General features: G+C 40.6%; 1 protein-coding gene across 6 annotated transcripts in view; it reads right to left on the reverse strand.

The window, feature by feature from the left end:
- ENAH (enabled homolog (Drosophila)) overlaps positions 1-13,536 on the reverse strand; it is a 48,862-nt gene that overhangs the window by 18,019 nt on the left and 17,307 nt on the right. For 3 of the 6 annotated variants that reach the window (XM_010159407.1, XM_010159408.1, XM_010159406.1), the window contains 2 exons: positions 2,031-2,350; positions 15-821 (listed from right to left, as the gene is read on the reverse strand). In XM_010159407.1, coding sequence (XP_010157709.1) covers positions 15-821; positions 2,031-2,350 — 1,127 coding nt within the window. The remainder of the gene's footprint in view (positions 1-14; positions 822-2,030; positions 2,351-13,536) is intronic. The other 3 variants (XM_010159410.1, XM_010159409.1, XM_010159412.1) reach the window with 2 other exon arrangements.

Here is a 13,536-nt window from a genome sequence, read left to right on the forward strand (position 1 = left end):
ACAGAAAGCCTTACCCTGCTGGGTCGTAGGTTCAACCGGCTGAGAGGCTGCCTGCAAGACTGGCTCAGAAGCAGAGGAGTCTCCCAGCACAGAGTTTAGAGAGTTCTCAACAGAGGCAGGGGTAGCTGCAGAGGGAGAAGGGAGAACACTAGGCTTGGATGAGGGAGTCGAGGCATTCGGGGAGTTGGGAGAAGGAGAAGCTTGAGGTCCAGAGAGTGACAGAGGCGGAAAGGAAGGCAGTGGCGGGGGAGGAGGTGGCGGAGGCGGAGTTGGACCTGAGGTAGAAGGTGAAGGAACCGGATAAGCCATGTTTTCAGGAAGCCCGTTAGGAGCTGTGGGAGACGTGGACATTTGGGTCGCTGGATTAGAAGCCGACACTGGGAGGACGGGTCTCGGACCAGTAGCTTTGCCTGGTGGACTGCTTATCATTACTGGAGGAGATGGGGGAAGGGGGGCAAAACTGGGCGCAGACCAGGCAACAGGCTTTGTATTTGGAGGCAAAGTCGCCGGAGCATTGACAGGAGAAGGGGGCCGAGAACTTTTGTTCAGCGGACGAGGAACCGTAGCATAATGGGGGAGAACGGGGTGGAAAGCTGAGCCTAAAGATGTAGCAAAACGTGATGCAGAGTGCCTTAGAGGCGGGGGAGGGGGAGGGGGAGTGGAAGTCGGTGGTGCAGAAGTCACTACAGCGTACTCCGGTGTGGCCTCCGACATTGGTGCTGAGACTGCTTTTGCATATGATGGAGGAGGTGCTGAAGGAGGCTGGCAACTGGAGTATTCAGGAAGTGGAGTGCTATACGGGGAGTTGTCGAAAGATGGAGCTGGACAGAAGATGGAAAGCAGCAGCAAAGGCAGGATAAAAAAAGGAGAAAGAGAAAAAGGGAGCTAATGAAGCAACAAAACCAGCATTCAAACAAAATGTATAAATGTAGACTACAGTTAGTACCAGAGGATTAGGCACAAGTGAAAAAACTGTTAGGAAAGTTTTACATATTATCCACAGCTGCTTTTAAATTATACCAACTATCTTTGTGCCAACATTTGAATTTACAGTTACGTTCTAGAGCAAGTTTTCTCAAATCCCATCTGTGAGATGGATTAGAAACAGGGTTGATTAATCAGTCTTTTGTCAGCTTTTATCTTCTTATTTGGTTGCAAACTGCAAGCAAGTGTAGTGATCTTAACATTTGTTACAACTCCACTAACAAAACTCACACCGTATGCAGCAAGTATCATCTTTCTTCTCCAGAAAAAGCTCCATTGCAAACTTGAAAGCACCAGGAATAAACCCACCAATTAAACTCTCTGTTCTGAAGTGACTAGCTCTTACACAGTATTCCTCAACTTTTACCATGAGCTGACTTTGTACGTAAACTGAATTTGTTACTAAAGAACAACCAAGTGCTTGACAAAGGTTCCATGATATTACCCAAATGAGAAAGTTTTCAGTTATCTCTGGATACAATTCCGCAGGCAGTGCATTATCTTATCTACAAATACATATGACACATTTCAGTGAAATGTTACTACAAGGATAAATTAAGCAAGACTTCATCCTGAAAGGCATTTCAGTATTCCCACGATTCCTTTGCCTTATGTAGGCACATATCTTCTACATTAACACACTTAACCTGATAGGTTTGGTTTGAGTTTTTTCCCCAAATTATGGAATGAGAATATGTCACGTTTAACAAAGCAAACTACAGTACGGTATTTAGAAATTTTAACTCCTCATACTTTAATCATGTTAGAGGTGCCCAACACAATTCAAGTTCTTCGAGCGATCAGAGAGTACAGCAATGGAGTGAGCAAATAGTGCAAAACCCAATTATTCCAGAGTTAATGAAAAATTATGACAGGAAAGTCAAAGATCCTGGACTTCCTGCCATAGAAGTGGAAGCGATTCCAGCAAATAGAAGCCTGAAATACTGACTGCTGTTGCACAAGCGTACTCACTGCCCTTTGTTGGTTATCTCCCACTCAAACACAGAGTAGTCACGTACTTGAATACACTGTTGTGAAATTCTTACCAGCATTTGAAATTCTTCTCTCTCTTTCCCATTCCAATTGTTCCCTTTCCAACTGTTCTTGCCGTTCTCTTTCTTGCCTTTCCCGTTCAAGTCGTTCAAGTCTTTCCCGATCCTGCCTCTCCTTCTCTTGTCTCTCCCTTTCTAGGCGTTCTTGCCGTTCCCTTTCTTGCCGTTCTCTCTCCAGTTGCTCCTGTTCTAGGCGCTCTCTTTCAAGTCTTTCCCTTTCTAGCCTCTCTCTCTCCAGCCTCTCCCGTTCCATTCGTTCACGATCCAGCCTCTCCCGTTCCAGCTCCTTCTGCCTCTGCTGCTCTTGCAACTGTCTACAATCATGAAAAAAAGAAAAAGACTAAGCTGCAAAGCAAAAACCAGAAATATCAAGCAACCGTTAGAGGACAAGAAGAGAGAAACCAATGAACAATCTTTGCACCAGCAGGAACAAAAGCACAGCATCTGCACCTACATACAATTCTTAATTCTACAGGTTATTTCTCTGAGCTGGGTAATAGTTTCATTATGTTTACAAGTGAAAAGAATAATTTATCCGATTTCCTCTTAACTAATACAACATTCTGAAAGACAGCTTTTTAAGGTTAAGAATAGAAAGCTGTTGCTGATGATTTACTAACTGATGCAGTCTTCCCAGTTTGGGATACGGAGTTACATTGTTTCTTTTGCACCGTATTTTATACTCAAAACAGTGAATAAACGTACAGTGAAATGGCAGTACACAAACACTCAAAAAAAAACCCCAGCCCCAAACAAATTACTTTAAGATAAACCAGTGAGCTCATATGTATCCAAATGTTACAGAGGCATCCAAACGCATACGTGCCCCCCTCTCCCTGAATACTACTACATTTAAATGGCATCAAGATGAGAACACCCTGAAGGCAAGGCATGGGAAAACTGAACACAGTCAGAAAATAATCCAGGGTGCAGGAGCCAGGGAAACACTGCCAGGAGCTGCCAAGGTCTCCAGCCCATAGGAGTCCTTGAGAAGGAAAGCAGAGGGGGAAGACATGGAGAGGTGAAAAACAAGTAAAAGCCAGGCAGAAGAAATGTAAAGAATTTCTTAAGGGTAAAGAAGGAATCATGCAGAATTTGCTGCCAAAGCCACTAGGCTGGCTGAAAGGATGGACTTTCCTGCAAAAAGATTGAGAAAGCTGTCAACAACCCTTTCGGTTTTTTTCCTCAACTTGTTTTAGATTTTCCTTAGTTATTTTAATATAAATTTAAAAAGAAAACTAAGATACATACTTCTAACTGGCTAAAATACAGCTTTTTGATTTTCAAAGCTTTCTCATCTCTTGGGGGAACTCACTACTAAACCAAAAAAAGTCAGGCGCATCCTCGTCAAAGCTGTAGCCAGTATGTACCTATCAGCACACATCACTGAAAATATTACGTTATCATCCTGTTTGAATTCCCACCTTCAAAAAAGACGGTGACATTTAAAAATAAAAACCTGTATATAAAGCGCACAGCCGTTTTTTTCTGCCATGCTTCAGATGCAAACTGAAGATAGCGTGTCACCAATTACAAAGCACAGGCAGCTGTTAACTAGAAAGCAAAAAGGACATTTAAGTTTTGACACCTTTAGCTACTCAGTATGTGTCTTCTACAGACTGGCACTGGGCAATCTCACTGAAACTTATTACTGCAATCTTATTTGAAACGGTCATTAGTGATTCTACACTGTATGCTTAGAGCCATGTAAAACTGAATTCTGAATAACTTCAGTTATTTCATTCCTATTTGTGCTCAGAACAGGAAACTCCAGCTCATACACTGTTACTACTGAAGTCCATCCTCCTCTTTAAGAACAATGTTTTTCCTTTAAAACAAGCAAACAAAAATCCTGTAAAATACTGAAGGTTCATAATTGCTACAAGCAATTAAGTTCCAGTTACGTACAGCAAAAGGATTTTTTCCTACTGAACTTTTTACCCAACATCCTCAGAAGCAGCAAAACAGTTCTGCTCCTGTATCAGTTCTTCCATCAGCTCCTGCTCTCCCATATAAAAAAGTTCTAATAGCAGTCATTAAGAAATTAGGGCTGCAACTCAGCTTGTTAAATGCTTGATGTTTAGCCCCTGAAGTTCACCAAAAAGTCTGGTAATTGACTGATACATATTTGGAACCAGCAGAGGATTTATACAAAGAATCAAGAGAATACAATATAAACCACAAAAATTTATGCTCCGAAAAGGATATTAAAAATATTCCTGGCACTACATTTTTGCTTGCTCTGCATTGTAGAAAACCAGTTTTATTATGTGCTCTTTTCTCCTCAGATAAAATGTATTATTAGAGGAAAGCAGGGTTTTCATCATGGATAACTTCAGCTTGGTCATCTTAGCCCTTTTTTTGTAAAGGAGGAGAGGTGGATGCACAAATGTTTGTAGCTAAGAGGCTATTCAAGAGCAGGAGTCAACATGTACAGACTCCAAAGGAGCATTTATTTTGTTCATGCTTTTTCATTCATTTGCAAGAAACTAGGATATTCTACCTAGAAACGTACACACCGTTAATCCTAAAACAAAAACGTAGGTAAGGCACTTAAGGGTATAAACATTTCATGTTATATTTAGTTTATGAACCTAGAAGGTATCAATTCGCTGGGTTTAACAACACATCAAGTAGCTGCCAGATATTTAAATTTTCTTGTTCTTAAGTTCTTCATTTCTTTACAGAAATACAGTCTCAACATGGGTCACCTCACGGAAGAGTGTCATGGAGGCAGTTCTGCAATAACCCAGAGCGAGTCAAATAAGTCATATTTTCCAAATAAGTCAGATAAGTTGTATTTTCATAATCAGCCTGGAAAAGAAACAGTAAGGTCCTCTTGACTGCGCACCTTAAAGTTATTTAAGATAGCAAGGATGATGACTGACTGATGGATCTTCTAGTTCCAAGTAACTGGGCAATAAAATTAGCAAGTAAAACTCAGCTAGGAAACAATTGAAGTGATGCAGGGGAGAGAGGGGAATTCTGCTGAATTCATGTACAAAATGCTGGACTACTGAGTGACATATTAGGGTAAGGACAAACAGTTCTATGACAACATCCATTCATTGATGTGTTCCATTCAAAAACATACACCAGGTGTTACGCATTAAGAAAAGATTACAGAGCAGAAAATACCACCATCCTGCTTTCACAAGGCCTCGACCTAAATGAAAAAGTTCTCACAAATAAATATTTGAGTAAATCAGTATTTAAAGTTTTATTTTTGTAAAAGAATCCTCATTTTCTATTTCTTCAGGAAATAAAGGAATAAAATGCAGATTTTTTTTTTAAATGTACAAATAAATACTACGAAGAAGTTGATCACTTTGCTCACCATACAAATGCTCTACCAAGAGAGGGCAGCAAAATACCTTGCAAACATTTCCTATCTGATACGAAATTCCCATTTTATGTGTAAATCATTCTCATTATACATCACTGAAGCATCCCTTTGCCAACAAGAAAAAAGAAAAAAGGAAAAAAAACCAAACAAACCAACACCCACACCCCAACCAAACAAAAAAAAGTCCCACAAACGCCCCCCACACCACAACATTTTTGCACTAGTTTTAACGATTTTAATAAACTTTTCAGATAGAAAACCAAAAGTGGCCCAGGTCAAAAGATCAGTACGCCAGTAATGTAATCAAGGTGCTTCAACACAACTTAATGAGGCAGGATGCATTTCAGAAACAAAGAACTACAGCTTAACAAGTGTAACAGCTGTAGCTTAAAAAGATTAAGAACTCATTTTGCTAATTTAAAAAAAAAAAAGGATAAATTTCTTTGCATTAAAATCCCCTGGTTTTGTTTAGCTGGCATTGGATAATATAATTTCATTTTTAAATCTTGTCAGTGATCTAAATTATATTACGCAAAAGCACGAGTGGATTAGGAAGAGTCATTACACATCAATTAAGGCACTTCTGAAACGTCAAGACTTTGATAATTCTAAAGCATGGGAACGTTCAAGAACATTATGAAACCAATAATCCTGCTGCCTTACACAGTATCTACCTACCAGGACAACTTTTGAAGTTTTCAAAGAGCTAAAGAGGTACTAAAATCGCTCCAGAAAGCTTTCTTACAGTGAAATGCTAATTATGCTAAGGCAGAGTAATTCTAATTATTTTAAAGGCTCAAATTACTAGAAACTAAGTGCTAATTTACATCAAATAGCTGAGACAGCTATAAAACTGAACAGCACATCAGGCATATGCAACATAGGTACTGTCACACATGGCTTTAGATTCAGAGTCAGCTTCAGCATTTCAGAATAGCTGCTAGCTTTATCACGCATTCTACTCGTGAAACTTTTGGTTTGGATTTTATATAGCAGTTCCATGCCAAAAGCATCTTAGCAAACTTCACGTCAGTGTGTTGTGAGGAGGCAGTTATTGGTTGCTTTTTGTTGTTGTTTTTAAATTAACTCACTTCAACATTGCAACAGCTTTTGAAGTTCTTTCCACCGTTTTTCTTGCCTTTACACTTCTGTCCAATTAAAGAGGCATGAGGAGGTATAGTCAGAGGACGAAGGAAGAATCATATTTACAATACTAACTTGTGACTTTGAGCTCTGTAAGAATTAATCTTCCAGTTCTTTTGGGAGCAAAGAATCAGGAGGATGGCTACATTCTTGAAATAACATAAGGAGAAAAATGCAACAAGCAGAGTTAAGTACACACTGCTGCATCCCTGCTGGAAAAAAAACGCATTTTGTTATGGCAAAGGTAATTAGAGTTTCTCCTACATGACAACTGCAAAATTACAGCTAGTTTACCCAGGTACACATGAAGACATCCTAGTTTGGTCTGAATCAGGGCATAAAGGGGAATAAGAATTAAGTAGTATTGATACGAAATGAGCCAATACCTCACGTACACCAAGATCATTTTCTATCATGCCTCTGACTAGCAAGTAACATCACTACATTCAACAGATCATCACATAGCAACTAGGAAGCTAACCTAAAAAAATATTATTCAATACATTTAGATCTGTGTTCGGAATTGCGAGCGGAAAGGTTGTTTTAGCTTCTGCTGCTGCAAGTGAATCCTGACTGACAGCAATCCTTGGTCCCCTTGTTAAGGGCTGCAACAGTCCTTCATAGGAATTAAAACCTCAATCAATTTTCCTAAAATAGAACCACAGAATCACAGAATGGTTTGGGTGGGAAGGGCCCTCACAGCCCATCCAGTTCCAACCCCCCTGCCATGGGCAGGGACACCTTCCACTAGACCAGGTTGCTCAAAGCCTCATCCAGCCTGGCCTTGAACACTTCCAGGGATGGGGCATCCACAGCTTCTCTGGGCAACCTGTTCCAGTGCCTCACCACCCTCTCCGGAAAGAACTTCTTCCTGATGTCTAATCTAACCCTCCCCACTTTCAGTTTAAACCCGTTACCCCTTGTCCTGTCACTACAGGCCCTTGTAAAAAGTCCCCCCCAGCTTCCTTGTAGCCCCTTCAGGTACTGGAAGGTGCAATAAGGTCTCCCCGGAGCCTTCTCTTCTCCAGGCTGAACAAGCCCAACTCTCTCAGCCTGTCCCCATAGCAGAGGTGCTCCAGCCCTCTGAGCATCTTCGTGGCCTCCTCTGGATTTGCTCCAACCAGTCTATATCCTTCTGATGTTGAGGGCTCCACAGCTGGACACAGCAGTCCAGGTGGGGTCTCACGAGAGCATTACCATATGAATTGAAGGGAAGACAAAGATCTCAACTAGAAAAAGAAACCTCAGTGTTTACTGGTGTGCTGGTTTTGGCTGGGATAGAGTTAACTTTCTTCACAGTAGCCAGCATGGGGCTATATTTTCAATTTGTGCTGGGAACAGTGTTGGTAACACAGGGACGTTTTCGTTACTGCTGAGCAGTGGTGACCCAGAGTCAAGGCCTTTTCTGTTCCTCACCCTGCGCCACCACTGAGGAGGCTGGGGGGGCACAAGAAATCGGGAGGGGACACAGCTGGGACAGCTGACTCCAGCTGACCAAAGGGATCTTCCACACCATATGTTGTCATGCTCAGCATACAGAGCTGGGGAGAGAAGGAAGGAAGGTGGGGATGTTCGGAGTTATGGCGTTTGTCTTCCCAAGTAACCGTTACACATGCTAGAGCCCTGCGTTCCTAGAGATGGCTGAGCACCTGCCTGCCAATGGGTGAATGAATTCCTTGTTTTGCTTTGCTTGTGCACGTGGCTTTTGCTTTACTTGTTAACCATTTTTATCTCTTCTCACTTCTACTCTTCTCCCCCTTCCCAACAGGGAGGAGTGAGCGAGCGGCTGTGTGGTGCTTAGTTGCCGGGCAGGGTTAAACCACGACAACTGGTAAAACAATATTCTGTGTCAGAGCAGGCTTAATAGGCAGAGAGAACCTGTCTTTTCCTGGAAGACTTTTCACATTTAAGCCCATACCTTGGTCACCTACAGAAGAGTTACGCAAGCATCTCGGTTTGTGGGAAGACTGTCCTTCCACCAGAGAAAGTATGCCTCAGCATTAAGCAACTCTCACTGTGTCAACAGCCAGAGCTGTTGTCACGAGGGCACTGAGAGAAAACAACCTACATGTAACAAATCCATTGCTGAAATAGTTTGTGAAAGCAAATAGCTGTCTGCTCTGGCAGGTCACCTTGTTTCCTCAGGTGGAAGTTTTTCTGTACCTTCATAAAAATCTTCAGGATTTGAACACTGGCTTACTTTGCTCTTGGACACGAGATGAAACCATTAAATTTTTTCCTAAAAGGACGATATGAAACTGCACCAAAAAGACCTTATATCAACCTGAATAACAGAGTTAAGCCACAAACCCAAAAGGCTTCTTGTCACGAAGCCACATATATTAAAAACAGAGGTATTTCCATGAACAGTACAGACAGAGGTATCTTTGTATCACATCCAAGTTCAACAGGCACTCAGTTGATAGACATTCCAAGATGAACAGAAACTGGTTTGAAGTATTTGACCTTAAAACTCACTGTAGAAAACAAAGATCCAAGACAAAGCCTGCATAAAGCAAAATATCTTGAGGAACAGACCTGGCTGAAGTAATTGCTGCACTGAGTGAAGAGGTCAGCTGCAGGCAGATAACACACTGTATTTGACAGCTGTTAGTCATCATTTATGAACACACCAATTTCATACTCCATTCTTTCTTGGATTAATAACGGGGTGTCAAAGTAGGGCATCAAATCACTCAGATCAATACGAATACTATCCCTGTTTTGTCTGCTTAAAGATACAACAACAAGGATGAAGAAAAAAAAAAAATCAGTGTATTGAAATTTGACATGAAAAACCATCACTACAGCCACTGAAAAAAATACTGTCAAATTAAAAATAAAAAAAAAATCATAAACAGTATTGTCTTGAGGATAGATTTTCATGTTTTTGTCCGACAGCGGGGTTTGTTTTTCTTTTCCTTTTTTTTTTTTTTTTGAAGTTTTTTTTCTTGCTTGTGCTGTTACTATTCAAAGACAAACAAACGTGGTGTAGTGGAAGACAGACACAGGGATGACATCCAGGGGGAAGCTATCCAAAAGTTACCATTAAGACATTCGGTATACCAATGTCTTAACCAAATGCAATTATAACAGACGTATTCAAACCACGTATGCATCTTTCATTCTGCAGTTCACTAGTTTTTTGGTTTTTTTTTTTTACATGTAAATTTTATAACCCAGCGTAAACAAGAAGTCTAGGAATAATGTGTCAATGTCAAAGTCCTAAAGGTCAGTGTATAATATTAACCATAATTAATTATCGAAGCCTGGATTCATCAACCCAAACCAACAGAGTTGTTCCAACAGTCTGGGTGATCTGGACATTCAACTTACATTTACCAATTAAACAACTATTAAAATACATTTACAAAATTAAAAACTTGCACTGCAATGGCTAGCTCTACAATAAAGAGTCTGCAGTATTCCAGTCCCTGAATTCTCAGTATGCCTGGACTTTCTGCTCTGAGCTCTTGCAACTGCTCCTCTAACCCTGCCTCAATCTTCAGGGCCATAAACAAGACAGTAATGTTTGGAGTTTTATGCTAAAATGCTGAAAGCCCCAGCATGTGGGCATAGATACCATTATCTAATCCAACAGTCACTACCTACTAGAATACATCTCACATGATGGCTCTCCTCCTCCCACCACTGAGTCACCGCAACAAACAGAGCAGCTGGCTGCAAACAGGCTACACAGTGTGTAACTGAGCTAGGCGCCAGCACCAGATGCTGGGTGACCTCAGCTCCATCTGAAGCACGTTGTCATCATCTACAGAAGAGCAGCTACCTTGGGACTGCAAGCAACTGCACACCCTCTATGGACATCAATTTAACTAGATACAGTTAACCTACTTTATTGCTGTTACAACTGTTCACAGAAAAAAATTTAAAAGCCAGGTCATTAACGTGTTGATGACTTTGAACTTAGCTACTAGTTGGGAGTTGTAATGGCTTAATCCTCTGGTCATCTTCCGCACAAATTCAAAAAAGGAAAGGACGTGTCTTCTGTGGCCATTCAAAATTGCAGGAACTTACCTGAATAATAAAAACTGAATACCGATGTTCAACTTGCTCTTCCTTCTTAAGTATTTATTCATCATTCCAAAATTCAGCATTTACCACAGAGCTCACTCTCCTGTATGGTCACATAAACCCACTACATATGCATCTCAAGACCTACAAGTTTATGCTTATGCACCATAGAATGAACACACACCACTCGCCGTATTTCATTAATTCACTTACAAAGAGAAAAATATAGCCTAAATCATGCCAATACAGATTGCGATTTTCCATCAAACACGGGCAGCCTCCACTGAGACCGAGAACCTTCATGAATAAAAAGTACACTTGACGCACCAAAAACATAACCTCAGCAGAAGCAATCAATATTTAACCTCTTGGCATTCTCCTTAAGCTCTCTCAGTTGCATGACCTTCACTTTGCATCGCCTAAACTCAACTCTTGCAATACGCTCTCACTATAACTCTTACCAAGTTAGCTTTATTTAGTTTTTTGTGCTAGACAGCCCAGACAGCTTCTACCTGAGCTTAGTGCACATTGTTTCAGAGAAACCCAAACTAGAGCCAGACGTCTTGATAAAATGAGCAAGAACAGACACTTAGAAGATCTGCAAAGTTTGACTGTTCAAAGGTCAGATGTTTGTTTTCGTGAAGTGAATTTATGTATATGCTCTAGAACTGACAATTATTTCCAGCTTTAACAGTGGTGGACCTTCAGTTCTTTAAACAGGAGTGAAAGATGAGACTGTTTCGATTATGTCTTTTTTAAAAGTCTGTATGCAAGAAGACTTTACATTTAATATAATACAAAATTATAAAGACATTTCATTGGCTATGTGCATCATGATTTTGAAACACTACACAAATCTAGAAGTCGTTAGAGCCATTTCAAATGTTCAAGCAGCTTTCCCCTGACTGATCATCACTGCGTCTAACACTTCCACGGTCAGTTTGATTTTCCATGTATGCTAGTACCAGGACTTCCTAAAACACTAGTATCTGGTCTACAGTTGGGTGTCGTCATGTCCCCCACCCCCAAAATGTCTAAAAAGCAGGACACCAGCTATGTATTGTTGATTTTCATCCCATTTCGATCATCAACGCCTGCAACATCATCCAGCTCCTCCTGTTCTCCTTCGTACTCGCATATCTCAACTCACATCAGCAGCAAGGGCTTGCTTTGTTCAGCAAAACACCAAATAAAATTTGATCATTCCCAATCCCAGTGACAATGAAGGAACTGCCTGTTCTTATGCTCCTCACGCTTCCACAGCAATCCTCCTCTCTCCTGCCTTAACTAGGCATTTCCCTCTTGGTATCTGTCAAGGGCTTTACTAAAGCCCAGGAACACCACATGAACAGCCTTTTTCTGCTTTTGCAAAAGAAAATATTATTAATTATGGTACAGTTTACTGTGCTATGTTTCAGCTGGTTAATTATTCTTTTCTTCAAAAGTAGTTCTAAAGCTTTTCACATTAGCAAGGCCAAATAAGAGGCTTTCATTTTCTTGATCAAAAGGGATTTAAAGGTCTAACAGCAAGCTTTTATGTGATAAGCTCAAACCACATTAGTTGGAAATCAGAAAATAAGAGAAAGAACTAAGTTTTATCAGTCAAGCAAAAACTGGTAACCAACCACCACGATAAAGATATGAAGAGGCAAATATAAACCTAAAGGTTATTAGATACAAGATTTCTAACAGAGAAAGGGATCTATTAATGCTCTTTGATCAAACTTCACCAAGCCTGGTTTTCCTTACCTTGACCTTTTCAACTTGCTAAGTTCAAGTGTTCTGTTAATTTTACGTATCTGGCAGAAGCCAGATTGCAGGAAGTCATCTGTGCATATCAAATTTTAGACGAAAAACCAGTCTCGATAGCAGAAAACTCTACTTCAGCTGGGAACTCCCTCAGTGACATTCTAGTGACTACAGTCAGGACAGGACTAATTTCATGGAAGTGAACCGCAGTAATCAAAAACCTAGAAAACGTAGAACAGTTTCTGATCCCAATGTCGTGTTTTGCATTAAAAATAAAAAACCCACAGAAGTGTAAACTTTGCAGAAAGGATAAGATTGCGAAGAGACATTTTTAAAAGTGTTAACTAAGATACTTGTCAGAACCATCCTTCGAAGCAACATACACATTCAGTCGCAGCAATTTAGGCAGCAATTTTGCCAATGCAGTCAAAAGACTGCTTAACGGCAGAGTGCTCTTCTCAGGCTGCTAAACACGTCAGTGTTGCCCAACATTTATAGCTGTTCAGCACTGTAACCAGACGGAACCCATTACTTCTCTGTAAAGCCAGTTATCAAGCCTCTGAAAACTAGACTTGCCAGAACTAAGGAAAACTGTGAATGGGAAGAAACTGAATGGAAAGAAAGTGAGGCATTAAATTAAAAAAGACATTATTATACCAGAACTCAGTTTTCTAGAACCTTTGAGGACAAGGGGAAAAAAAATTAGTCATCTTTAGGACGATATAAACAACACTGATGCATCTTTTTGCTTCTGTCTCCCATCCTACTATGCAATGCAGAAGCTGAAAAGGGCTGAAAGGCTGCAGGCTGTGTCATTAAACTACCTCAGCAGGCTCAGCTTGAAAAGTTTACGCTGATCTACCTTTGACCCAGCCTGAAAGCCTGGGTAGGTAAACAGATAGGTTTAAAAATACCACTTTGATTCCATCTAAACAACGTCTCCAGGATGCAAACTTCATACAGATTTTGTAACACGCACAGCACCCGATACATTTATATGCTGGTATTCTACTGGCCACTCTCATACCCTAAATCAAAAAAACAAGCACTATAATGTACACATATGCCTACCTCCAGTTTGCTTAGTTATAACCTATTCTCATCAATCAATCCATACGCTTTCAAAGAAATCCTACTTCCTCAAAGAAAGATGTCAGATGTAAAGGGCACAATTTCAAAAGCAAAGGAAAACTGGAAACAGCGCATCTGGATACTAACTAGGGAAAG

The sequence above is a fragment of the Eurypyga helias genome, unplaced genomic scaffold (genome assembly GCF_000690775.1).
Source record: "Eurypyga helias isolate BGI_N326 unplaced genomic scaffold, ASM69077v1 scaffold14469, whole genome shotgun sequence".
Classification (NCBI taxonomy): domain Eukaryota; kingdom Metazoa; phylum Chordata; class Aves; order Eurypygiformes; family Eurypygidae; genus Eurypyga; species Eurypyga helias.